This window comes from Etheostoma cragini, chromosome 18 (assembly GCF_013103735.1).
Source record: "Etheostoma cragini isolate CJK2018 chromosome 18, CSU_Ecrag_1.0, whole genome shotgun sequence".
Taxonomy (NCBI): domain Eukaryota; kingdom Metazoa; phylum Chordata; class Actinopteri; order Perciformes; family Percidae; genus Etheostoma; species Etheostoma cragini.
The window spans coordinates 21,614,275-21,641,212 of NC_048424.1; the positions used below are offsets into that span (position 1 = coordinate 21,614,275).

The following is a 26,938-nucleotide window of genomic DNA, read 5'->3' on the forward strand; positions in this document are numbered from 1 at the left end:
CTGAACACGCCACATTCTTTTTATTTTTCACAGTACTCGTCTTAAGTAGACGAGTCTAGTCTGAACTAGTGTCTTATCTTATTCTCCTTTATACTTATTTTAAAGGTGCTCTAAGCGATGTTACGTGACGTTACTTCTTGTTGAAACAAAACGAGACTAGCTTGCCCCTCCCTTCTGTGCTTCCGTGCACTAATCCCCCCCCCAAACCCCCAACCCCCAAGTCCTTCTTGTCGGTTATTGGCTGGAACGCTGGAACACTGTTTGTGTAGGCTTTGTGTTGCAGGTGGGCACAGTTTGGTTTTGTTGCCGTTTGTAGACCTTGGGCTGTCTACAGAGACCGTGTTTTTTTACAGTGTGTTCTGGGGACAGGCAGCTAGCAGATAGTGAGGAGATGTTTTTTACAGTGTGTTCTGGGGACAGGCAGCTAGCAGATAGTGAGGAGATGTTTTTTACAGTGTGTTCTGGGGACAGGCAGCTTGCAGAAAGTGAGGAGATGTGGGGGTTTAATTGTTGCTGTATGTGTTGCAGTGTGTAGACACATTCAGCTTTTTCCTTTACGGAACCTCTACCTGACAAAAACAAAGGATGCACATAAAAGTGTCCTTTTGAGTTTCAAATTCAGACAAAGTTACATAACAGAAATGTTCAGCTGTCTGAAACAATCATTATATTGCATAGACATAGAAAAAAATCACAGAATGTGACATTCATCACAGAAGGAATACCACAAAAATAGTTACTATTATTCACTAATACAAATAACATGCAGCTAAATGCCCGCTCTTCTCTGACGTGTAAATTGCAAACTGACTTTCAGAAAAATGTGGCAGGTTGATAAAAAAGAAGATTTAGTCAGTAACTCATGGAATATGTTGAACATTTAATAAGTGATGATATTACATAGCTTAAGAATGGCTGCGGGTGGATTTTCCTTAGATCAATTCTTTCTTAAATGAGCATTGATTCACTGTTGAACTGATGATTTCTGCTCGTTATTAACTGGCCCTCATCTCTGTCTTTCTCTTTTTCACTCCCAGTGAGCAGAGTATCTGCCAGGCACGGGCCTCGGTCATGGTCTACGATGACACCAGCAAGAAGTGGGTGCCTATCAAGCCCGGACAGCAGGGATTCAGCCGCATCAACATCTACCACAACACTGCCAACAACACCTTCAGAGTGGTGGGCGTCAAGCTGCAGGACCAGCAGGTAACGACCAGGCAGGGAGACACGCTGCTATTTTCAGCCGTTTAGTCACGAGAGAGAGAGAGAGAGAGAGAGTAAAAAGAACAATGGCAAATGCAAATGAAATACAACACAAACTCCTCTGTTATAAATCCCTGAACAAAGACATCCAATTGGCTGAATATCAACAACAAAAATACAAAAGAAATACAAATTTTAACAAAATCCAGAGTCAGTGACCATGAGCTGGAAACTGAAAGAGGTCGCCATTTAAAAGTGTGGAGACCAAGAGAGGAACGTGTCTGTGCACACTGCCACCAGGATATCCAAACAGAATTACCTATCCCAATGTACATGTATCAAATATGAAGACTTAAGCACCTTATATTTCCAAAAATTTGAAAGAGATATACCAGGCTTGACTACCTCCACTGAGGACAGACAGCTTCCTTTTGTATTAGGGGAAGATATAAGCACGGCATGGCTAGCAGCTAAATATGTCTTCTCCTGCCACAATACAAGGCAAAATAAATAGATAGAGAGAGAGAGAGAGAGAGAGAGAGAGAAAGAAAGAGTGTGAAGGAGCTGAGGCAACAAGAAACCACGTTTAATTGGAGATAATAGTAGCGGCTTATGTTGGTTCAAAGTGTGTGTGTGTTTGTGTGTGTGTGTGTGTGTGTGTGTGTGTGTGTGTGTAAAAACATCTGTTTGCAGCGTTTCCTTAAGAACCCACTCCTACTACCCCTCTTCCTCCTCTCTCACAGGTGGTGATCAACTACTCCATAGTGAAGGGGCTCAAGTACAACCAGGCCACCCCGACCTTCCACCAGTGGCGGGACGCCAGGCAGGTCTACGGCCTCAACTTCGCCAGCAAGGAGGAGGCCACAACCTTCTCCAACGCCATGCTCTTTGCTCTTAACGTCCTCAGCGCTCAGGATGGAGGTGTGTTTCCCTACACTGTATCACAACCATTTGAATAATGCTTAAAAGGGACAGTTCACCCACAGAATCCAAAATATCTATTTTTCCTTTTACCTGTAGTGTTATTTTTGTGACTGTATCATACCACACTTATATTGTAGGTGCAGTAATCTGTAAAGCCAGCAAATTGTTAATATAGTATATCAATAATGCCTTAGAAATTCAGAGTGCAGTAGGAAGCCACTGATGGACTCACAGTGGTTATGAAAACTGGTGTGATGTCCCACAACTGTCCCACACACAACAGTTTCCTTACTCCCTCTGCGTTGTGGGGCATCTGTTTTTAGTTGGTCATCACCAAATAGATAAAAAAATAAAAATCTGACTATATTAACGACACAAAGCAATTGAGGTTGAACATACAGTGGCTAGAATAAGTGTACACACCTAAAGTTGATTTTTTAGAAATTGATCTTAATGCCTTACTTTGAAATTTTTGGGACGGGCAATCTTATCCTCTGGAGCTCTGTGTGTGCAATTGTGTGAGTGTATGGAAAAGCGAGACAGATAAATATTAATTGGGGAGTGTTAAGATGAAATACGGAGAGACAGAGTGTGTATCACAGCTTGCCAGTCAGCACCCGAGCATCAGCAGCAGTGTGTCTCCCCCTGCTGTCCCCTCCAGCTTCTTCATTTAATGAGTCATTGAGAAGCTCTCCCCTGGGTGCCGTGCTAGAGAGCAGATCTTTTCATCTGCCTAATAACATGGGACGGGGAACAAAGAGGCTCGAGTGACGGCAGCCAAACACGAGGGCACAAACACACCAGAGGAGGATACACACACATTTGACTGATTGATAGCCTCAATGCTACGGGCTCGCAATGAAACAGCGCACACACACTGTCGCTGTGGCAAACATCGGATTTGTAGAGCATCTGTGTGCTCAAAGGGATTTTATTAGACACATTCACACCTTGTTAAGCCAAGGTTAAAATTATGTTTTCCCTCCACTTAAAGCAGGTGTGCCTGCCCCCTCTAGTGGTAAGAAGGTCAACACCTAACCTTTTCTCATGCCTATTTCCATACTACGTCAGAAAGACATTTCCTGTCACCCATAGAAATATTTTAATTCTATGCTGTCGTCTGTATAGTACGAGAGAAAAGAACAGGAGTAAGGGTTGCTCTGCTCTAGGGCTGAAATAATGAGCAGATTTTTAAAATTGAGTCATTAATTAAGTAAATATGTGCTGATATGTGCTTTACGATAGCTTTTTTGTTTTCACATCTTTCATATGAGGAGAGTTTGTCTGTTTATGAGGTTAAGTAGCCAATTTTAAGACGTTTATTTGCCTTTTAGCAGTTTAGAAAGAAGAAAAAGAAACTGAAGATAGAGATTTTTATATCTTATTGGAAAATCTGTACAAGGCAAGGCAGCTTTATTTGTGAAGCACGTTTCAGCAACAGGGCAATTCAAAGTGCTTTACACAAAATCAGTTAAAAAACTCGAAAAAAAATTAAAGCAGATAAAACACAAGAAGATAAGTTACAGTGCTGTGTAAGAAATTAAACGTTTTGGCTCATTCTGAAGCAGAGATGCATGTTAATCAGCTTGCTGTAATAGTTGTGTGTGTGTGTGTGTGGTTGTGTGTGTGTGTGTGTGTGTGTGTGTGAGGGGCATTAGGCAGCGCAGCCTACAGACAAACCCGACCTGTTGAACCATTAACCAGAGATGCTCGCTGAGCTGCTGCTGCTGCATAGAGGTGTGGGTTACAGGAAGATGACAGATGATACTGTGGCTGGGATGGGAGGAGGGGAGGAGGGGAGGAGGGGGGGAAGGCACGCAGGTGAGGAGAGAGAGATAGAGTGGTAGGTGATGGAGGGAGAGGAAGGGCAGCTGAAGGCGAGAGATGGTCAGCGGCGAGTGGGTCTGTCAGTGCCTCTGTGTCTGCCACAGCCGGTTCCTCTTCTTCAGCATGTCATGTATGTACTAAAGCTGTGTGTCTGAACTTGTATATGGCTTTTGTATTTGAAGTGTGTGTGTTTGTGTTTATAGCGTATAAAGGGTTGTGGTGTCCATTTCAACAAGTGGGTGACTTATTGTTGCCGTCAGCCGGTATTACAACTTCATAGGGGAGGCCAAAGACAAATGAATGAAATCAACTTTGCCTTTTTTCTGTCCTGTATTATTGCTACAGTGTTCTAAAAGCATTTTGTGTTTATATATAAAAACTTAAATACTTCAGTAAAAGTACAAACTGGCCCATTTTGAAGTTATTGAGCCACACGAGTAGAAAGAGCATTGCTTATTTAATCATTATGACTTTCGAAAAAACTACTTCAGAGCTTTATTTTAGATGAAAAAACTGGAGCTTACAAAATAAAGGACACATTTAACCATTTCCTTATTCTTATTTCGACAGCAGCATTCATTCGTTAACAGAAGTGATTTCAACTGTCATAACAGACGCTTGTTGAATTAAGTAAAAGTGAATTTCCCGACTCAAAAAAAGAATGCATGTAAACAGTTCTCTCAGTGGTGAAGCAACAATGCAACATGAGCAACAGTTGGAAGTTGATCTTGTGTTAGCGAACCACCAGTGTTGAATCCTGTAGTTTGTGTATGTAGTATTTACAGTGGCTTGAGAAAGTTTACCCCCCCATGCTAAAGTTGATAAAAAAGCGGAAAAAGAAAACATCTTTTGGAAATTGATCTTAATGCCTTGAATCCAAAAAATTTGAAAAATCCAACCTTTTAAGGATTTTCTTTGTGAATGAATATGTATTGTAAATAAATAAATGTTCTTCCTTAAAATACAGGGCGCATAAATATACACCCCCCTATGTTAAATTCCCAAAGAGGCAGGCAGATTTTAATTATTAAAGGCCAGTTATTTCATGGATCAGGCATCCTGATAAAGTTCCCTTGGTCTTTGGAATTAAAGTACCCCCCCCCATCATCACATACCCTTCACCATACCTAGAGATTGGCATGGTTTTATTTCAGTTATCCTAATAGCTGGTTTGATTTGCATTCAGAGACGATCTTATAGAAAGTTCCCCATGGACTTTAGCAGGGGGGTGTAAACTTTCTCAAGCCACTGTAGTTCTGCAACATTCTGTCAGGAATCTATCTGCAGAAATATAATTTCAAATGCAACCGACGAAAGGTGCAATGCCACTCTTATGTCTGTATGTTAAATATGAAGCTAAAGCTAGGAGACAGTTAGCTTAGCTTAGCTGGCAGCTAGCCCGGCTCCACATGCACCTTAAGTGTAAAAAGCGCTTTACGTGGAGTCCTGTCCCGGATTATCACAGTGAGACTCTTGTAATCACAGGGACCAGCAGATACTCCAGACCCCCAAAAAACCCATTATTGAACTATAAATGGAAATAGATAACACATACAGTACATGGTTAAAACTTCCATTAATGGGGACATCTCTTATAAAGTTAACACTTGTGTTGTCTTCCCGTCAACCATGAAAAACAAAAGTTTTTTCAACGTTATTATCGCTTTTTACCACATTTGTGTCACTTTTTCAATGTTGTTGGTACTTTTTTAAATGTTTTTGGTGTTTTTTCCGACGTTTTTGACATTTTTAGGGATAGGGTTAGGGTTCATTTTTTTGTGACAAAAAAAAGAAGAACTGAAAATGGGTCAATTTGACCCGAGGACAACATGAGGGTTAAGAAAATGTTATGCTGTTTCAGTCCAGTTTAAAAAAATAAGATAAAAGACATGAATTAACATATAGATTAATCAGTAAAACACAGTATTTGTAATTTGTGTATGTGTGTGCATGTATATCTATATGGGACGAGGTACCTGATAGTAGGAGTGAGTCAGGTCTTTTGTCCTCCTGTGTCATTTTGAGGTTTCTGTTACTCGATCAATGGCGGCCATCAGCACCATCGGCTCGCCAAGAGTCACTTAGAACATGTAAGAAATGGAGAAGGTCGTCAGTGAGTGTTAACCCTGAAAAGCCCCGACTGTGTAGAGCTGTGAAACTGTTATGTAAGGGACACTGTTAATTAGACAGTCTGCGTCTTAGGAAGCAAACCAATTGGGGGGGGGGGAACTATTGTTAATGGTTTTTTTTACACATCAACAACTTCCATTAGCGTTTGATAGTAAAGCAAGCCGAAATCAACAAAATTAAAGCCCTAACACTTTTGTCCTCTCCTCCCATAACTTAGAAAAGACGCCCCATTTCTGGATTTTAAAAAGAGGCCGGTGCTCAAGTTCTTCCCAGGAGTAACACTGAAGATTAATATTGTGCCAGGGGAGTTCAGTGATGAGAGAGGTTTCATTGAAAACTGATGATTCACTCTGATTTGATTGTAATCCTGGAGTTGACGTCCTTTTGTCCTCATCTTATCGCGTCTTACATTAATTACAATGTCTATCTGGTTCTCCATCTGCAGATCTCACTTACAGTGTTACAGGGATTACATCCGAGGGCCTTGTAGCTCACATCATAAGCAAGAGAGGCAAATACTTGAGAGACTCACAAATGTTTGACATTGAACCTTCCGGTCATAAACTGACTTCACGTCTTGCAACACAAAACCATCCAAGCTGATTTTGACGAAAGAAGCAGGGATAAAGCATTTTTGAGCTTTTAGAGTTTAATTTTTTTTATCTAAAGGGTATGAGTGAACAAATGCTCAAAATCTCTCTTGTCTGTCACTTTGACCTCAAGAGCAGATGTTACAGAAGCCGCAGTGTGTTTTGTCAATGAGTCGGCAACCGCAGGCGACAGAATTTCCTCTGTTCTTAATTTAGGGCCGGCCTGCATGAGAGAGCAGCTCAAACACACTCCAGACATCACTCTGGTCTTACTTTTCAGAACACTTAACCCACTGGCAAGTTGCATTTCATCACAGAATAATACTCATAGGTTTCTGGCTGACTCCTGTGTGTGTGTGTGTGTGTGTGTGTGTGTGTGTGTGTGTGTGTGTGTGTGTGTGTGTGTGTGCGTGTGAGGGACAGTATAGAGAATTACATGGAGCATCATGCATCCCTAATAGCACATAGTGGCTAACAAGAGTAAACAGCACATGAGCAGTGCGACAGCAGGACCAAGTAGCTCTCTGTTATGTGTACACACACACACACACACACACACACAGACGCGCACACACACACACTTTGTAATATGTTCTGCTTATCTTCAACTGTACAAGTAAAGTGGATGAATCCCTTAACATTCATTTACCTAGCGTGAGGGATTAATATGCTTTTCATTGCACATTACTCAGTCATTACAGAAGAAAGAGGACATAATGATTAACTGCTGTTTCATTCCCTGTCGTTTGGTGGTTAATTGTCTTGTCTGCCGCTAATTTTAATTAACATTACCCTGCTCGTAACCGATTATAAAGGTCAGCTTCCCATTCTCTCTGCTCTCGTTTGCGTCTTTAGGTCCAGCTGTCCAGCGCCACGTCCAGAATGGACCGACCTCAGATGAGATGGAAGTTCAGAGAGCGAGGTAAAGTTTCTGAAGTGAAAACTGTGCAATGCTTTAACAATATTTAAAATATATTTAAACTTGGCTTTAAAGCTGAAGTGCAGTACTTCTCTGTAACATGAACTTGTGTTAACTGATTTTTGGACACAACAAGCTGGAAACACAACAGTGATGTGGTGAACTTGTTAGTCATTCACACATCCAGCAGATAGGGAGCAACATTAGCATTTATTTGAAGTTGTGTTTCTTTCCTTTTAGCTCTGTTTTTGGTCTCTATCATCTTCTGAAGGAAGTACCTGGCGCTTTAGCAGCTAAATGCTCGCTATGTCACCAGCTAGTTGCTAGCTTGGCTTGTCTTCTGTTCCTCCCGCTGAAAGTGACACATCGAAAGTGTTAAGAATCAACCAACAAAAGAAAGAAGCTTTAATGCTCCGTAGAGCAGTCCGGGGATAATTATGTCACTACTAGCGACCCTTTTAACATAGTCATTTGATACATTGTTATCATAAAAAATATTGATTATACCACCTTTAAATATTGGCTAACTTAGCATCGTGATCAACATCAAAGTTTGTAAAATGTTCATAGGGATTATTTATTAAGCTAATGTGCTTCAGGACGCTAGCTAAATTTCCATCCACTTCAATCAAATTATGTAAAGTTTGGTAAAAACAACTCATGTGAATAAAGCTGGTGAAAGTTTGTTTCCATCCAACGGCTTTAAAGCCGATAAAAACCTGTGGTGATGACGTCACATGCTGTGTTACGGTTCGTATATCAAATTGATTTTACACATTTTAAGGTGTTTCCATTAATTTTCGCACTGAATCGCACAACATTCAACAAACATTTGTGAAGTTTATTTTAGACAAAATGGATCATGTCTACCAACACATGATCAACATGGGACAAGTTATAATAGAGCTCATGTGCCAGCTGATAGCAACATATCAAGTTGTGATAAGAAAACAATGACGCTATCATCACATCGCTATGACGATGCAGATGCAACTTGCCTTTTAATGTCCCTCCGGCACCGCTTCAAGACTCTTTTTTGAGACATGTCTCGCTGTTTGAGCGTCTTCCATTGACTCCGCGGGACGTCCCGAGGCTTGTCCTAACCTTTGTCGGCCATTTCCTTCACGAGTTCCTGATAGATTCAATTCAGGAAGTCTTTGTCTCCTCGTCCGTCCACTTCCATCTGTCTTTGTTCAAACCCTCTATGTGTGCAGACAGAGAGGAAGTACTGGGGGAAATTAACTACAACTTCTTCTTTTTTTGTGGTGGGTTGCAACCATAAAATGACCTAAAACTTAATCGCAATTCATTATTTGTTCAGCAACTAACATTTCCATCAGCGTTTATTGCATAAGCCCAATATTGATCAAGATAGAATCAGATGAGACTGAAGGCATCTCCTTTTAGTCGATGTTCATAAAATTCCATTGAATTTGACTGTTTCCGTAAAGCCTTTTTAAGTCTATATCACTTAATTTGGATAAAAACGTGTGGATGGTAACATAGCTAGTGTGGGTTTGATTTGATTGACAGCAGCCTGGCCACATAGCAACCAACCCAGCAATCCCTTTTTGATTCAAATGCTACTAAACTCTGATTGGATGGCACTATCTCCCTTTTTCAACAAAGCCACGTCCATTTCAAACCAGAAGAGCAGAGACAAAAAGACAAATACAGAAGATCTCTTGTGTGACATAACCAAAACGGTGTTCATCATCGCTCATGACAACAAGTTGGCTGAGAGCTGGTGGGACTTGTTGAATATTAGTGCAGCTAGGATGGCTTGTTCAGAACATTTACCTGAATCATCTCCAAACCAGTGGATGAACCTTCAGTGAACTCAGCCCAAGCGAGCACAGTGGTTGGGATTATGGTGGCGAGTGCAGCCCCCGTGTGTCCAACCAGCTGTCATGCAGAATGAGAGGACGCACTCTAGCAACGGAGACACACAGACAGCTGCCCTTAATGTCTTGTATTCATATTCTCTTTGAGCCCTCTGTCTGCCTCACAGCAACTTCTGGGGCTAACAGTCAGATAAAGACCTTTCGAAACGCTTAACACAAGATGTTCTTTTTTCTGAATCATAGTGGCAGAATAATATTGGAATGGATGCTTGAGGCAGTTTCCATGGTTTACTAAGGGGCTTGAATTTCTCCCATTATGGCCATGATTCCTGTCTCCCACCTCAGAAACAGACACAACAAGGTCTTTGTTGCTGTTTTTAAACCTATTTTGGCTCTGCCTATTGGTTCATCCAAATTCCATTTACCGGGGCTTAAGAGGACAAATATGATGGGAGTTACTGGCTCTCCCTGATCCCATGTCTGCTTAACTGAACCTTTGGCACAAAGGATTACGTCTGTGATTGTGAGCGCAGATTGTGTGCTTATGCGTGTGGATTTTGGAGTTTGTGTGCACACACATGTGTGTGTCTGTCAGGGGACGCAAATGAATTTGACTGAGCTCTCTCGCCAGCGACAGCGGGGCAGAGTTGCTCAGCAGCTCAGCTCCCGGTGCGCGCGCTGCTGTCACGTCGAGAAGGTTGCTGGCTCAGCGCTTCTCCTCTCCAAGACACAGCTGGAAAATTCCATTTCCTCCCCATGAGCTGTCTCTTCTCTCTCGCTCTCTCCTGAGTCGTGACACACATACTGTATGCTTCTCCCGTCAGAGACAGAGATGTGAGGAAAGATGGGGAGGGTTTGCTGGGAGTTTGGAGGGGTGGTGGTTAAAAAGGTGGAGCGTGGAGATGAAGGAGAGAGTGATGTGGGTTCGGACAGATGAGGAGAAGGAAGTTTAGTTCATGCTCCAAGCTCACTATGTAGACAAATAGATGGCAAGTCATGTTAAAGTCTACATGCTCGACAAATCCGAGCTGCCTTCAGTATGATGACAGCAACAGAAAACGTCATCCCATCTGCCGCCATATAAATGCAATTTTTTAGCAAAATAGTGGAGTCATAGAAACACTAATCTGGTTTAACGGAAATCCAGTGTTGGAATAAAGCCTGACATTAGGCCGGTTGTCCCTTCCCTTCCGCTACCTCCGCTTTCTAGTTTTCAAGGATTACCTTCCCTGCAAAAAATGCACCCAATATTGCGTTGGGTAAAATGTTTTTTGCATCATGATTTTAAGAATTTAAAGCTGTACTAATAACTGTTTCTTATTAACCCTCATGTTGTCCACTGTCCTATGTCAATGTTCTTTTTAATTCCCCAAAATAACATGATTGATTCCACACAACGCTCTTTAGCAAGTACAAATCTCTACTTTCATTCATGTTGGGGCGTCTTCTTCAATTTTATAGCATTTGAAAACCAAATTGAAGTGTTTTTGAAATAGTATTGACTAAAAGTTGACGTATTCCAGTCTGTGATTATCATCAACATCCATTCCTTTAATTTTAGTCTACTCTAAATAATTCCTAATTTCTGTTTTTCTAACTCAAACATTAGCTACAATTTCCTATAAATGAGGTTTATTGACCATAAATTCCAAATATAACTGTAAAATTAAAGTTAATAAGTTAGTGTTACGTAGTGTTAAATGTCAAAAACAGTGACAAACATAACAAAAACGTAAGAAAAAATTCAAAACATTGATAAAAAGCTTCAATAAAAGTGTTGATTTTGAAGTGTTTAAAGCAGAAGGCCTTTTCTCTGGTTGCTGCTGGGAGATGGTTAGCTGCACTGTTCCTTTAAAATGGAATCATTTATCACAATCCCAATCAGAATCAGCTTTATTTGCCAGGGAATTTTTCTTTGGAGCATCGTTGCTCACGATGCGCTTACACATGCAAGACAACCAAACAATATATACACACTAATATATACATACTCTAAACAGAAAAAAATATAGAGGCATGAGTGCAATGAGGAGTGCAAAGTGTGCAGGAGTAAATTGTGAGAGTTATTTTTTTAACTGTGGAGCATAGCACAAAGAATGCTGGAATAAATAGTATTATGTTATTATAAGTATTGTAATTTATACTGTTTATTGATCCCCAGTGGTGAAATTACAATAGAATAGAATAGAAAGCCTTTATTGTCATTATACACGAGATTGAAGCAAAACCTTTACAGTGTCAACCCGAAATATAAAAAAATATATAAAAATATAAAATGTAAGTAGTGCAGAAGAAAAAAAAAGAGATGTGAGCAACTATATACACACAGCATATAAAATAGTAAGAAAGATAAGATAAAGGGTTTGTATACACATCATGCACTGTAATTAAATAAATGGTTAAATATTAAATATTGCATTGCAATGAAATTGCACAGAATTCTCTTTTTAGTATATAGTATATCTATATTTAGTATATTTTAATATACATATAAGTATTTCACAGTAATCCGGGGGCTGGGGGTAGGCTGTGCAGTGAAGTCAGTCATGTGTGAGTACAGAGTGGTAAAATGGATATGGATAGTAAAATGGAAGAATTATGGATGCGACGTGACATCTGTGATATTAAGTGACAGGCCGTGTTTCCTACATCTCCCTGTAGGCAGATGATGGAGCAGCAGCAGCAGATGCAGGCACAGCTGGAGCGGGAGCGACGGACATCCAACTCAGGTACTCACTTTAAAGAGTACTTTTCATCTAAAATGCATAAAGTACAACTCTTTGTATTATTAACAATAAAATATGTTTTCATGATCAAGTGCAATTGAACTCAAATACCCAGTTATGAGGGCAGGGACACACACACAGATGGATTCTTCTCCATCTTCACACGTCACCCTTTCCCTCCAGGTTCTCCTTTCCAAGGCCACCCTGCTGTGCTCTCTGTGGCCCCCCCAGTGATACCTCCCCCAATGAACATGGGTGGCCCTCCTCCGCCTCCACCACCGCCGGGACCCCCACCACCTTCAGCAGGGGCCCCCCCACCTCCGCTCCCACCCCCACTTCCCATGGGCGAAGGGAGCCAGGGGGACGAACCCCCCGCCCATACGGGTCTCGCCGCTATGATCGCCGGAGCCAAACTGCGCCGCGTCCAAAGGGTGAGACACCAGTTTGTCTTTGGGACTTTTGTGTCTTCACCAAACTTCTTTAACCCTCGTGTTGTCTTCCCGTCAAAATTGAAAATCAACACTTTAATTGACGCTTTTTATTGATGTACTAAATTTGTGTTCCTTTTTTCAACATTTTTGACCTTTTTTTTCAATGTTTGTCACTGTTTTTGACGTCTAACACTACATTACACTAACTTATTAACTGTAGTTTTACGGTTATATTTGGAATTTATGGTCAATAAACCTTATTTATCGGAAATTCTACCTAATGTTTGAGTTAGAAAAGCAGAAATTAGCAATTATTTAGACTAAAATTAAAGGAATGGATGTTGATGGATAATCACTTTTGCTCAATACTAGTTGGAAACCACTTCAGTTATTTTTTTTCAAATGCTAAAAAAAGAATAAGACAACCCAAAATTTATGAAAGTAGAGATTTGTACTTGCCACCGAGTGTTGTGTGGAATCAATCATGTTATTTTCGGGAATTACAATTGGTTAGTTAAAAGATTGACAGAACATGGATATAGGAAAACGGTTCAATTTGACCCGAGGACAACAGGAGAGTTCATTCAAGCAGGATGTAACTGGGGAATCTTTACCAAAGCTGACTGACACACAGAGTTATAGTAACTTTGGACTCTCGTCTCCACAGCCCCAAGACGAAAGCTCTCCAAGCGGCAAAAACGAAGCCAACCGAACGAGTGGAGGAAGCGGAGGACTGATGGAGGAGATGAACGCCCTGTTGGCGCGAAGGTCAGACCAATGAGTTCAGAAAACCCTTTTCCATCCCCATCCTGCAGCCACATTAGATGTCATTGATCACTAAAGCCTTTGATCAATGCACGGTTGATTACTATTATCATTAGAAATATTGACATGCCTTGTTCTCACTTGAGGCTTCTTCTTTCCCCCAGAAGGAAATTAGCCTCAGAGAGGCCCGACGACAGCCAAAATGTGAGTGAAGGGTGATGATGATTTCATGAGTTCACGCTGTGATTTACAAAGATCAGAAGGATGTTGATTGAGACAGGGCTCATGATCATGTTGCTGATTAGATGAGTATGATAATGATCGTTGTAATGTTCAGGAATGGTCATTTTCAGTTGCATTGAGATGAAAACATTGATTAGCCTGCACCAATGAGGAACAAATTACAAAGAAAATCTGATAAAAGAAAGCTGTACTATCAATGTGTATTAATAAATGAGAGCGTCGATGATGATGATGATGATGATGATGATGATAGAGGGGGAGATAGTGATGCTCATAAATCCTTGTCTTTCTTCAGGATGACCCAAATTCTCCGTCACCCAGCACTCGGAGTGGACAGAATGCCACAGGTGGGAAAAACTGAGCACAGTAAACAGTGTCACATTAAAAAATAGTGTATTTTTATGTTTTAGGCATCTCTTATCGTCTCAGCCAGTAATGTTGAAAAATAAACATACACAGACAAACATATCTGACTAATATCTAGAATCTATGTACTGTATGTTAGCCTACCGGGTGCTGGGTGGTTGTCATTAAAGGGTATAAGTTATGATGCCTTCTGATATAATTAACCCTACTGTTGTCCTAATTTGACCCCTTTTTAAAAATCAGAAAATGTGGGTTTCTTTTTAACCAAATTACCACAAAAAAAGGATGGATTCCATGCAAATACAACCAGAATCCTGACTAACCTCATCCACTCAACATACGTTCCTCTGATCTTAACTATTAGTCCAAATAATTCATAATTTCTGCTTTTTTATCTCAAATATTAGGTATAATTCCATACAAATGAGGGTTACTGACCAGGAATTCCAAAAAGTAGTGTAAAACTAGTGGTAGTTAGGTCAGGTGGTGGTAATGAAAACTAAAAACATTGGAAAATGTAATGGATGTAGAGTTAAAGTGTTAATTTTTTTAAACCACATAAAGGTTAAAGTTTCCTTAACCCTTAAAAAAAACTGATTTATTTGTCACTTTTTCCAGGGTTTGGTGGCTTTTTAAAAAACCTGAGCTGGTTTGATGATAGGTTTTACACTTATTCTTGGAATTCATGGTCAGCAAACCTCAAATATATCAAACCATACATACATTTTTAGTTAAAAATGGCAGACATTTTGAATTATTTGGACTAATAGGATCACAGATGGGTAGATGTCAAAGTTTAGTCCGGATACTGTTTTGAAACCATTGATAAAAAAGAGAATTTAAACGCTATAAGATAAAATAAAACACCCCATAAATTCAAAGAAAGTAATCCTTGATTTTACCTGAAGAATGTTGTATAGAATCATTTGTTATTTTGGGGCAATTTGGTTGAAAGAAATCCATATTTCGGATATAAAACACTGTGAAACGGGTTAGTTTGACCCGAGGATAACACAAGGGTTAAAAATGAAATGAAATTATTTCTGTGAAAGCCTGACAGACTAGAAGACTCATGGCAATTGAAAACCTACAGAGGAGACTACATAATATCTACCATGTGGAAATGTCAGTAAATCCCTGCTGTTTGACTCTGACTCTGTTCCTGATGTCCAGATGGTGCAAAGAAGCCTTGGGACCGAGCTAACTCTGCAGACAGGTCAATGGTTTCAAGGTGAGAGCTGGGAACATCACAGCTCATTCAATATGTCTGTGAGGCAATGAATCTGAAAGAAAATGATTTTTGTTTATCATGCAGGGTACGACCCGGCGGGGGTGCCAGTGACGCAGACTTGTTAGACCTCGATAGAATGAAACAGGTAAAGAAAACCCACTGTGACGGCTGTAGACTTACTCAAAGTCAGACCACTGAATTGTTCAAGAAATCATTTTCCATCGTTTTCCAAAAGTGAATTTGCTTCCATACATCTGCTTCCTGTGTACAAATGTTTCCACAGTAAAGGCAGAATTGTGTGATGGATTATGATCACTTATCTATGTGTGTGTGCCTCCTTAGGAAATCTTGGAAGAGGTGTTTCGTGAATTGCACAAAGTGAAGGATGAAATCATCGATGGTATGTTTAATTTTCTCTTGGTACACTAAAGACGGGCAATCAACATTTAGGAACACACTCTCTCTCTCCTACTGCTCCCCTAATTTATATTACTGAATATTTAATTAAAAATGTAACCAGTAGGATGCTGGGAGTTGGGTACTCTTGGAGAGAATTGAACACTAGGTTGCACTAAAGTCCCAGAAACCTGAACATGGAAACTTTCTACATCAAAGCTTAAAACACGCACACAAGCATCATTACAATAAGATTACCTTGGGTTATTACAATGTGATTATCACTAAAGTATTCTGTGTTTGGAAAAATATTACATTTTGACACAAAATATTGTAGCAAAAATGATAATCCTTTACAAAGAAATCCTTAAATTTGAATAAATATGACATAGTACAACACATGTAATGTATAATAAACATATAGATTTTGAAATTGAAAGGAATTAGCATATTAGTCAGAGGTCGTGCAAACAAAATATGCAAACAACTCATTTTATTGGACTGTTTATTACTACTATTATTGCAGTCTATATCACTGAAAGGGTCAATTGTATTACTTTTTTTTTTTTTTATGAATGCATTATTTTCTGGGGAATGGGGAACTTTCCATAAGATCATCTCTCAATGCAAATCGAACCAGCGATTAACCTTACTGAAATAACACCAGGCCTATCTCTAGGTATGGTGAAGGGTATGTGATGATGTGTGTGTGTGGGTGTGTGTGTGTGTGTGTGTGTGTGTATGTATGTGGGGGGGGGGTACTTTAATTCCAAAGGCCAAGTGAACTTTATCAGGATGCATAGTATCCTGATCCATGAAATAATTGACCTGTGCCTCTATGGGAATTTAACATAGGGGGGTGTATACTTCTGCCCCTGTATTTTAACATAGGGGTGTGTGTACTTCTGCCCCTGTATTCTAAGGAAGAACATTAATTTATATACAATACATTATTCATTCACGAAGAATATTGGTGTACTTAAAGGTTGGATTTTCCTATTTTTTTTATTAAGGCGTTAAGATCAATTTCCAAAAGATGTTGTTTTACTTTTATTTTTTTAACTCAACTTTATCATGGAGGTGGAAACTTATGCAAGCCGCTGCATGTAAAATCAGTGGAGTGCCCCTTTAACTTGTCACTTCAGGTCCCCACTTAGGACAATAGAGACAGAGTGTTGTGTTATGAGGGTTGTTAACAGGGTATTATCAACCTAACCTTGTTCCTCTGTGTTCTCTCCTTTGCCTACAGCCATTAGACATGAACTCAGTCGAATTAGCACGACATAATCTTTCAGAGCCACTCCCCCCTGCCCCCCCAACATGAACCACCTTTGTGAACCATCGCCCCTGCAGCAGCTGCTGTGGCCCTGAGCAGGAGGGAGGAAGAGGAGGAGGAAGAGAAGGAATGAAGGCCCAAACTGTGACATCTACTCATCCTGTTCAGCTGTGGTGTTGCAGCACCGCTGCAGCGTCGCTGTAACACCTCACACACACGTCTGTGTATCATTGGTTGGTTTGTCTGGACGTGAAGGGGGCACACTCTGCACTGAGTCCTCTGATTTCCTCCCACTTCCTGTCTGTTCGCCCTCCCAGTTCGCCCCTCTGTCCTCTGCCTGAAGGAGAATGGATAAAACTCCAAGGATTTGTTTTTCTTTTTTCACAAGTTTGTTTTAAACTTTTTATTATGATTATTATAAGGCTATTATCACTATCACTTTCATTATTTTTACTATCATTTTTACGATTGTCAATGTAATGTTGATATAAGTTGTAGTAGTGTAGTGAGTACATGGTAATAAAGAGGAAGGTGATCATGAGAATATGATAGTAATGATAATGTTGGTAATTATAATTGCACATCAGTTTATGTCAGCTTTTTGTATTTTATATTGTTTGTTTTCAATTGTTTTAGATACAGCAGCAAGCACATCCACACAAATGTCTCACCATCTAACCTGGAACATTTTTTTAAAGGTATTTTTTTTGTAACCTTTTCTCCAACACAGCTGTGTGGGGGAACCACGACAGAAAAAAAAAAAAAAAAAAACGAGGGTGAAATAAACTTCTTTGAATATTGCAATCTTATAAACGAAAAACTAAAAAAAAGAATACACCAGAGTATTTGTGATCATGTTGTTAATAAAATGTTTATTGGCTGCAAGGATATGGTGACGTATTGTTCATTTTATTCTCTGCTTTTATGAAAAAGTGCTTCCTGGTTTGACAACAAAAAAGAAGTTTAAAAATAATATAAATAAAACTGTGAACAACGATTTGGAGAAACGAGGCTGTCTCTTTCCTTTTGTGTTTGTGTGGGTGCTATTTTGAAGCCTGTGTTGCGAATATGTCTCAACACCATAAACATGTGCTTATTGAATGAGTGCCATAAATTACAGCTGGTGCAGCACAGAGAAGTGTGAAACATCTGGGATGTTTCTGTGCAACCCATATTTTTTTATTAATGTGTTGCACATAATGGATGCAAAGGTGTCCTGGAATTAGATTTGCCAAAATAAATCCAAGATAAACTCAGATAACCATGTCGTACAGTTCTTTTATGTATTCATGGATTTATTTACCTTGCACTCTAAGAAATATCTGTAAATTAACAGCTGTATAACTGTAAGTTTTAACAAAAAAAGTCCCTTGTACGTGATTCACAGGTATATTTCTGTTTATTTACAATATAACAGAAAGTGTTGTTGTTGTTTTTTACCATTGACACAGTTATTTAACTGAAACATCTGTTTTTTAATTACGGCAGACAGTCCGGGTAATGAGCTGCCGGCACTGTTTCTGTAATTTTACAGATTTTTTTTCTTAGAGTGTGTATTTGCGAAAGTGTTTATTCTAACATTGAATTAATAATTAACACCAATTTATAGATTCAACCACGTGGTGTGTTCCTTTTATTTTTGAATTTGTTGCTGCCACCTTATTGTAAGGTATAATTTAACCAAAACAACACACTTTAAAAGCTATGGCCTATTAGCCACCTAAATACTGCGTCGCCTCCATGCACTGGAGACAACTAGGAGACATGAAGGTTGAGTTCTCACTTTCAATTTCACAGCTTTAATACATGTGAAAAGTTGAGGTCACAGGTCAAAGAACTGTTAATAAAAGACAAAACCCCTAATGAGCTCTTTTCTTTGTTTTAAAACTGCACGTTTCCAGTTGAGCTGGACTATCAAAGTATATTATATAAATCATAAAAGTGGTTTTAAAAATTACCAATGTTTGCTTAAAAGGCCTACAGAGCTTGCTATCCCATTTCCTCCCATTCAGGTTTTGGGATCTGGTTATTTGTGGTGAACATTTGCTATTTTAGGCCTATTAGACAATTATGATTTGATTAATTCTACAAGTGAAGTCAAATAATGGTTACAGCTTTATTATTAAAATACCGGTCCAACAATTAGATCTTATGTTCACTCCATTGACCTTATTATGAAATTATTTGTTAAATTATATGTATTCAAACTATGTGTCCGAAAATGGCTTTTGGAAACCTCAACAAAGCGTGGCCAAGCACCCCATGTAGCCCGGCAGCACAGTTGTCACGTTATCGCTGGGTTCACCCTATCCTCGCGATATTTTGGTATTGGAGAACATAGTGGCAACGAGAACTGCCTTGGGACGGAGTGCAGAGAGTTGTTATCGAAGAAGAGGGAGAACAGACAGAGACGCGAGCAACGCTGGGGGGTGTGTGAGTGTGTTTGTGAAGTCAAAAAAGAAGCACAACACGGCGTGAATGAGACAAGCAAGCTGGCGGACTTCAACATGGCATCCGGAGATACGCTGTACATTGAGGCAGACGGCTCGGAGATGCCGGCCGAGATCGTGGAGCTCCACGAGATAGAGGTGGAAACGATACCAGTGGAGACTATCGAGACCACGGTGGTCGGCGGGGACGACGACGACGAAGACGACGACGACGATGAAGACGACGACGATGGGCAGCCCATGATCGCGCTCCAGCCGCTGGTCTCGGACGACCCCAACTCGATCCACCACCACCACCATCACCACCACCACCATCACCAGGAGGTGATCCTGGTCCAGACCCGGGAGGAGGTGGTCGGTGGAGATGACTCGGACCTGCACACAGACGGCGGGAGCGGGTTTGAGGACCAGATCCTCATCCCGGTACCGACTCCGGGGGTGGAGGACGAGTACATCGAACAAACTTTGGTGACTGTGGCTGGGAAAAGCTCAGTAGGTCGGATGAAACGGGGAGGCGGCGCGGGTGGCAAGAAAGCGGGCAAAAAGAGCTATTTAAGCGGCGCGGAGGCTGGCGGAAGAAAATGGGAACAGAAGCAAGTGCAAATAAAGACACTGGAGGGGGAATTTTCTGTAACAATGTGGGCATCGGGTAAGTAAACGTTAGCACAGCTGTGTCTGTCCGCTCCGTTGTTAGCCGCATGAGGCCTCATTGCCAGGGCGTTGTCCTGCTGCACCAGACTAGTTCCTGGAGTGGTACGTCGCACCGCTTCGAAAAACGACAAATAACGCAAGTTTTCGATTCAAAACCCTACTGTATCATATCGAAATGTTTTTGTTTTGAAGGGAGGCCATGTTTAGGTGTTGCTGGGCGCCGCCATATTCCCCGAGACTAGTAAGTATGGCGGCGGCCTCGAAAAAATGGCGATAGTCGCGGCCAGGCAGAGATGGCGGCGGTGCTAGAGGGAGATATAGACAGCTCGGTTTTTGATATCTGCAGGCCGCAAAACTGTGGCGCAAACGCCGCTCAATTGCAGCGGGTGTAGCGCCGGAGGATAATGTAAAGTATGTGAAAGCTTAATTTGAGTGATATTGTGAGGCAGGTCCTATTTAATAAGTAATTAGTTTAGCAGTTAGCTCTGGTTGTTGCTGTTGGTGGTAACGTTGGTTCACTAGTAAGCTTTGCGTCTGTATCGGGCAACTGCTGCCTCTGTGCAGAGTGGTGGTACTGCGTGTAATGTAATGCAATGTCCCTGCGTGTAATGTAATGCAATGTTGACCAGCTGTTAATCCATTATACGGAGAGAGGGCTCCTATAAAGCAACCAAGAGCCATTTATGAGATTTTATCATTTTATTTCACAGAATAGCGAGTGGTTGCTGTATTCCTTACTGATAATCGACCTGTTAATTTTGGTTTTGAGAGGTCTGAGCAGCTATCTCACTCATATCATTAGCATCGAATTTGGTAAATGTTTGTTTATTACATTTTTGCAACATTATGAGTAGTAGGTAGTAATTTAATAATATGTGGAACTATATCTTTTTTTTATTAATGTAATTCCAAATTAATTATACAACAATAATGTGACTCCTGATATAACCTTAAGGGCCTGCTGATGTTTTTGCCCTCCCTCAGGCTTGTTGCTAGGGAAACACCAATGTGTTATCGGTTCAGTCTCTGTAATGTGTTCCTAGATGACAATAAAGACATTGACCATGAGTCAGTGGTGGAGGAGCAGATCGTCGGGGAGAACTCCCCACCAGACTACTCCGAGTACATGACAGGGAAGAAGCTGCCCCCTGGTGGTATCCCGGGCATCGACCTCTCAGACCCCAAACAGCTGGCCGAGTTTGCCAGGTGAGTGTGTGTGTGTGTGTGTTGTCTCTGCATCATTTGTTCCCAAAATACAAACTGTGATAAATTTGCAAAAGGGTGACCGGGTATGGGGTGCATGTCTATGTGCAGGGGGTCCTATGTCATGTCCCCTCTCTCTCCCTTGTCATGTCTGAGCTGTCCTGTCAAAAATGTAGTCATCATTAAAAAAATGCACAAATGTTGAATATAGCGTGATATAAACATTGCTCTCTCCCTCTACACAATAATAAGATATTCTGTTTCACTTGAGTAATGTCAAAAGAATGCATAATACATGTTTTGTCTGCAGATTTTGATATACTTTTAACATTATTTGAATTTTGCATATCTGTACTATTAAATGTCAGCTAAAACAGGCTTATTTCATGCAGAGATCAGTGAATGTCCGTAGTGAGTGGGCATTATGTAATTACTCCCCATAATTACTTCACAGAGTCTTTTTGCTGAGTGCTTCGATTTTAGTGGCGGTGTTTACGCTGTAACAAACAACCTCCTATTGACGCTGGTTATTGATTAACTAAATCAAATCAACAGTACAACCAGACTGGACGTTAACACGGGTGCTTTTGCTTTGCGACGAGTGTGTTTTTGTTTGTTTAAACCCCAAACCATGTCTCTCTTTTTTTTCTGAATCAGGATGAAGCCCCGGAAAGTCAAAGAGGACGATGCTCCCCGGACAATAGCCTGCCCTCATAAAGTGAGTGACGGTGTCCCCACGTGAACCATGCCGCTACTTTGCTAAAATAGTTTGCTGTTCCTGTTTAATAGTCTCGGTTTGATAGTCTGTCAAACTGAACATTTATGTAAAGGTTATTAAAAAGAGAAGAAAGCACTCAAGTGTATTGATTTTCATGGAGTTACAAGAACAGTGGAGCCTTATCTGAACTCAGCTGATGTGAGGTTATTTGCTATATGAGCACTCTGCCATTAGAGTGTGAAGCTGTTATCGATACATTACGTTTTCAGGGAAGAATAGATACAGCTCCACTTCGCAGGCTTTCATTTTGATCAAAGGAAACCAAACAAATATGGGGACACTTGGCATTAATATACAAGAAAACACACAACCTCTTTGGTGCACCACTTCAGAGATGTATTTGTACTTTTTATTTATAAAGGACAGCACACATTAATCAACATGTCTGGAAATGGGCCAGTTGTCCTTTGGTTAGATGATTTTAGACCACGGCAGGGAGAAGTAATAAAATAACAACCTTGTTTACAGGTTAGGACATTAATAACGGTTCAAATATACACATAGTAATCAAAAAGACACCATACATACAGCTAGATCAGAAATAAAAGCTTTTTTGTATGCCATGTGTAGCTGCAGAACGCATCAGGACACTAGCGGAGATTACAAGTCTGCCACACTATTAACGTGTCTGTGCTGTTTGTTAACTCCGTGCTGTACCATTTTTTTTGCCCCCAGGGCTGCACAAAGATGTTCAGGGATAACTCGGCCATGAGGAAGCATCTCCACACCCACGGGCCCCGGGTGCACGTCTGCGCCGAGTGCGGCAAGGCGTTTGTCGAGAGCTCCAAACTCAAACGTCACCAACTTGTTCACACAGGGGAGAAACCCTTCCAGGTCGGCAACACAACTAACGCACAGATACACTTGCACAATTTTAACATTTTACGCCCATTAGCCCATCACAGTTGTAGCATACCCTCCGACAGATGGTCTGACACTTGAACTGAGGATTTTAGGTTTATTGGAAATCCCAAAACCAACGTAAGAGCTGGTTACAAAAAGAAGCAAACAATAAATGCATTAGCTACCTTACCATATAGATTCAGAGCATTAGCATAGTGTAGTACTAGCATTAGCCTATTAACCCTCATGGTGTCCTCGGGTCAGATTGACCTGTTTTCCTATATCAACGTTCTTTTTAATTCCCCCAAATAACATGATTGATTCCACACAACGCTCTTTGCCAAGTACAAATCTCTACTTTCATTAATTTAGGGGCGTCTTATTCAATGTTGTAGCATTTGAAAAACAAATTGAAGTGGTTTTGAAATAGTATTGAGTAAAAGTTGACATATTCCAGTCTGTGATTATCCATCAACATCCATTCCTTTCATTTTAGTTTAACTTCTGCTTTTCTAACTCAAACATTAGGTACAATTTCCTACAAATGAGGTTTATTGACCATAAATTACAAAAATAACTGTAAAACTAAAGTTAAAAGGTTAGTGTTACGTAGTGTTAAACGTAAAAAAAGTGACAAACATTGAAATAAAGTATCAATGTTGAAAAAAGGAACAAAAACGGAAGAAAAAATAAAAAACTGCGATTAAAAGGTGTCAACAAAAGTGTTGATTTTTAATTTTGACGGTGAGACAACACGAGGGTTAAACAAACCTAGAAGCAGCTAGATTTGTTCAACACCACCACCGCGTTCATTTTACAGTATTATGAGGAATACTAACCTTTGAACGGGTGCTAAAACATCATATATTTCACTGTGTGCGCGTTACTGTTTCTCCTTTTTTCCATCCCATGTAGCAGGAACAGTAGTTAAGGTGGCAGCGGGTGACTTTCAAAATAAAAGCCCCTTTATTCAGAACAGGAAGTAAGACACTTAAAACAAGGCTATATTTAGTCTCATATCATGATGTATTGCCCATCTCTACTAGGAATGTTCATTCAGCGGTTTTTATGTTAAACTATGTGTGGTGATGTTAAATCACCGGTTTCAGGCAAGGTCTCTCCGGTACCGACTATTTGCTGGATAGTTTCAAGGTAACAGTGGGTAGCTCCATTAGCAGAGAAGCCTGTTGACAGCCATGTTATTGTTCATATTTTGGCACAATGTTTCTGACAGTAGTGGTCATAATGACTCAAAGTGAGAACCATTAGGAAGAAATACACACTGTTTTCAGGTAACGTAAAGTTTTTGACAGGCCCGTCGTTGCTAAGCTGCAATTTGGGGGGGGGATTGCGTAACGAATGGCTAATTTAAAAAGAAAAGATGTTGTGACATAATACTGTGTGATCAGCGTGAAAACTGATTACATTTTCTTTTATTTATTTTTTTAGTGTACATTTGAAGGCTGCGGGAAAAGGTTTTCCCTGGACTTCAACCTGCGCACACACGTGCGGATCCACACTGGAGACCGCCCCTACGTCTGCCCTTTCGACGGTTGCAATAAGAAGTTCGCGCAGTCGACCAACCTAAAGTCTCACATTCTCACACACGCCAAAGCCAAAAATAACCAATGAGAACCCATCCACCAGCGCCAGGCCACACCGACGGGAAAGGAGCATCGCGGAGGCACACATGAAACCTCTTCAGAGGACGGAATGACACGCTTAAGACTTATTGATTTATATGAAAACAATCTGACAGATTAAAAGACTTAAAAACACTGAAATTCAGCTAGTTTTCCTGTGTCCCCTTCCTTCTGCTGTCATATTGGACGAGGAACACAGCGACTAGTCCCCAAATCCCCGGCCTACTCAGTCCCTTTGTTTCTCCAGTGGCACTCCGCTGCCAGAAGATGGAACTCATGGACAAACATCAGAGACTTATTTTTACCAGAGTGAGGAGAGAAGCAGCAATCTATTAGTATTTTTATTTTCTCACATAGCTCTTATTTTCCTTGAGTGTGCATATTGTACACTTGTCTCAGGCTATGTTCAGTAAAATTGTGATTTTTTCCCCCCCCCCCTGCATTATGAGATCGTACATATGATACCGGTAGGCCCCCGGCCTCGTGACCCGTTTCACTTGTATGAGAAGTTTAAAAACGGCTGTATGTTTGCATTTCCATACCCTCTTCGGTTGTATTTTTCTCTAACCACAAATAACCGTGTATACTTGTATTGTATGGCTGTATTGAAATTACGTAGACATAGAGGTGTGATTTAAAGTGTTAACCAATGAAACTTTTAGTCATGACTTGCTTTATATTTTCTATGACCTGTCTTTACACAAATGAATGAGTAATAACATGAAGTTGCTCCCAGCGTGTCTCAGTTGGAGTATCTGGAGTGTACACTGAATTGACTGCGAGACCATCACTTACTTCGTCAGAATGTAATGTACAGACGTCAACCATTAACTTCCTTTGTTGATATTTCCACCCATGTATCTCAACTGCCCACAATAAAACGGCTCATTCAACCCTGTTGAAATATACAATAGTTTGTATTAAGGGCATCTTTCGGGGCCCCTGTGTTTCTCATTGGACACAGGCCCTCTGACATACAGTCTGTATCCATGGCAACTCAACATATACTTTATCAACTCTGCTCTAAACTTTCAATTGCATTTAAAATGCAAAATTGTTTTGGCCCCTTTTTACCCATTTTTATTTATTTTTTTACACAATCGTCTTCATATTGTTTAGCTGAAACAATACGTTCAGTCAATGATAAAAAAGGTAATCTGCAAAAGTCACTTATCAAACATAATAAATATTCTTTAGTTCCAGCTTCATAAATGCTGCTTTTCCTTGTGTGATCGTAAACTGAATATCTTTTGGATATGATGGCTTGTTAAAATGAGAAATTTAAAGACATCCCTTGCGATTTTGGAAATTCTAATGGGCTTTTTTCTTTATTTTTATAATAGAAGACCATTGTCAGATCAATCAATAATGGAAAAGAATTTGCCAAAGCATAATGTAGTGTTTTGAATCAGTCACCTGCCACAAAGGAACGCCATTTATTCTTAACGTATCATTTGAAACAGATTTTTCTCTTTGGCCTGTACGTATACAAAGTTCATTAAAATGTCGTCAGCGGTGAAAAGTAACTAAGTACATTTACTAAAGCATGAGTACAACTATGAGATACTTCACTCTAGGATTGTGTTTACCTCTACTACATTACATTTCCGAGGCAAATACATGTACATTTATTTATCAGCTGGATCAAAAGAATTCAGATCCAGTATTAAAATATGTTCTGTTGTTATAGAATAATATACCCAGAATATTGAATATAACTCCACCTCCAGCAGGCCAGCTACTGCACATTAAAGTGCTTTTACTGTAAATACTTGCTAATTTAACAGAGGACTATCAGTTGTAGTGGAGTGTTTTTATGGTTTTATGCTTTTATGTTTCTTAGCTTGGAGGACCCAAAGTGTCGGTAGTCCTATCACACTGGCCCGTGGGCTGTTCAATAATACATCAATTACTAAACAATAGATATTGGAAAATATGAACCAGAAAATCTAGAGAGAATTGTATGCTGTGGGAAATGATCAGTCAAATGCATTGTACTAAATGTGCTAAAATATGCAATATCACAAAACTCTAGGGCTGCAACTACCAATTATTGTCATTATGATTAATGTATTTGCAATTTTCTCAAGTAATTAATTCATTGTTTGGTCTATGAAAAGTCAGAAAATTGTTAAAAATGCCCATTACAGTTTCCAGGAGTCCAAGGGGACAACTTTGAAAATCCTTTTGTCCCACTTCACCCTTATAGTCTCAATTCATACAGTCAGTAAACACACCACAGGCTTCCCAAAGTGTAATTTTGAGTGAAAAATATGTATAGAAAACACATTTTACCCTCTATATGTACATTTGACACAGGATAAGAGATTCTCTAAAAGCTGCATCAGCTCAGTGGACTTCCCTTCCTTCCTTTTCCACTCTCCACTTGCACTTTTGTGAATTACAAATAAATCCATTCCTCTTTCTGCTCAACCAGCAGGATTAGCACAACTGTCCACCTCAGCGTCCTGCTCAGATCCTGCTCTCTGGCCTGATCCT

General features: G+C 40.2%; 2 protein-coding genes across 5 annotated transcripts in view; both read left to right on the forward strand.

Moving 5' to 3' along the window:
- The window catches only part of evlb (Enah/Vasp-like b), a 52,345-nt gene extending 34,586 nt beyond the window's left edge, over positions 1-17,759 (forward strand). For 2 of the 3 annotated variants that reach the window (XM_034899930.1, XM_034899928.1), the window contains exons 2-13: positions 1,038-1,206; positions 1,947-2,124; positions 7,530-7,596; positions 12,099-12,166; positions 12,347-12,594; positions 13,262-13,362; positions 13,524-13,563; positions 13,898-13,949; positions 15,142-15,199; positions 15,284-15,344; positions 15,542-15,599; positions 16,845-17,759. In XM_034899930.1, coding sequence (XP_034755821.1) covers positions 1,038-1,206; positions 1,947-2,124; positions 7,530-7,596; positions 12,099-12,166; positions 12,347-12,594; positions 13,262-13,362; positions 13,524-13,563; positions 13,898-13,949; positions 15,142-15,199; positions 15,284-15,344; positions 15,542-15,599; positions 16,845-16,882 — 1,138 coding nt within the window. In that variant the 3' untranslated portion in view covers positions 16,883-17,759. The remainder of the gene's footprint in view (positions 1-1,037; positions 1,207-1,946; positions 2,125-7,529; positions 7,597-12,098; positions 12,167-12,346; positions 12,595-13,261; positions 13,363-13,523; positions 13,564-13,897; positions 13,950-15,141; positions 15,200-15,283; positions 15,345-15,541; positions 15,600-16,844) is intronic. The other variant, XM_034899929.1, reaches the window with a different exon arrangement.
- Positions 17,760-19,203: 1,444 nt separating this feature from the next.
- Positions 19,204-25,347, forward strand: yy1b (YY1 transcription factor b). Of its 2 annotated transcripts, none has more exons than XM_034899918.1 (5): positions 19,204-19,970; positions 21,016-21,178; positions 21,833-21,893; positions 22,629-22,787; positions 24,246-25,347. In XM_034899918.1, the coding sequence occupies exons 1-5, from the start codon at positions 19,379-19,381 to the stop codon at positions 24,426-24,428; spliced, it is 1,158 nt and encodes a 385-aa protein (XP_034755809.1). In that variant the 5' UTR covers positions 19,204-19,378; the 3' UTR covers positions 24,429-25,347. The 2 variants fall into 2 exon arrangements, with proteins under 2 accessions (XP_034755809.1, XP_034755810.1); XM_034899919.1 differs by having other exon boundaries at positions 19,206-19,970; positions 21,028-21,178.
- Positions 25,348-26,938: the final 1,591 nt, after the last annotated feature.

Excerpts from the sequence above, each read along its gene's own strand:
- yy1b (XM_034899918.1), top strand. The coding sequence starts at position 19,379 with ATGGCATCCGGAGATACGCTGTACATTGAGGCAGACGGCTCGGAGATG. Across the intron at positions 19,971-21,015 it reads TGTAACAATGTGGGCATCGG|ATGACAATAAAGACATTGAC; the intron begins GTAAGTAAACGT and ends ATGTGTTCCTAG. Across the intron at positions 21,179-21,832 it reads CAGCTGGCCGAGTTTGCCAG|GATGAAGCCCCGGAAAGTCA; the intron begins GTGAGTGTGTGT and ends TTTCTGAATCAG.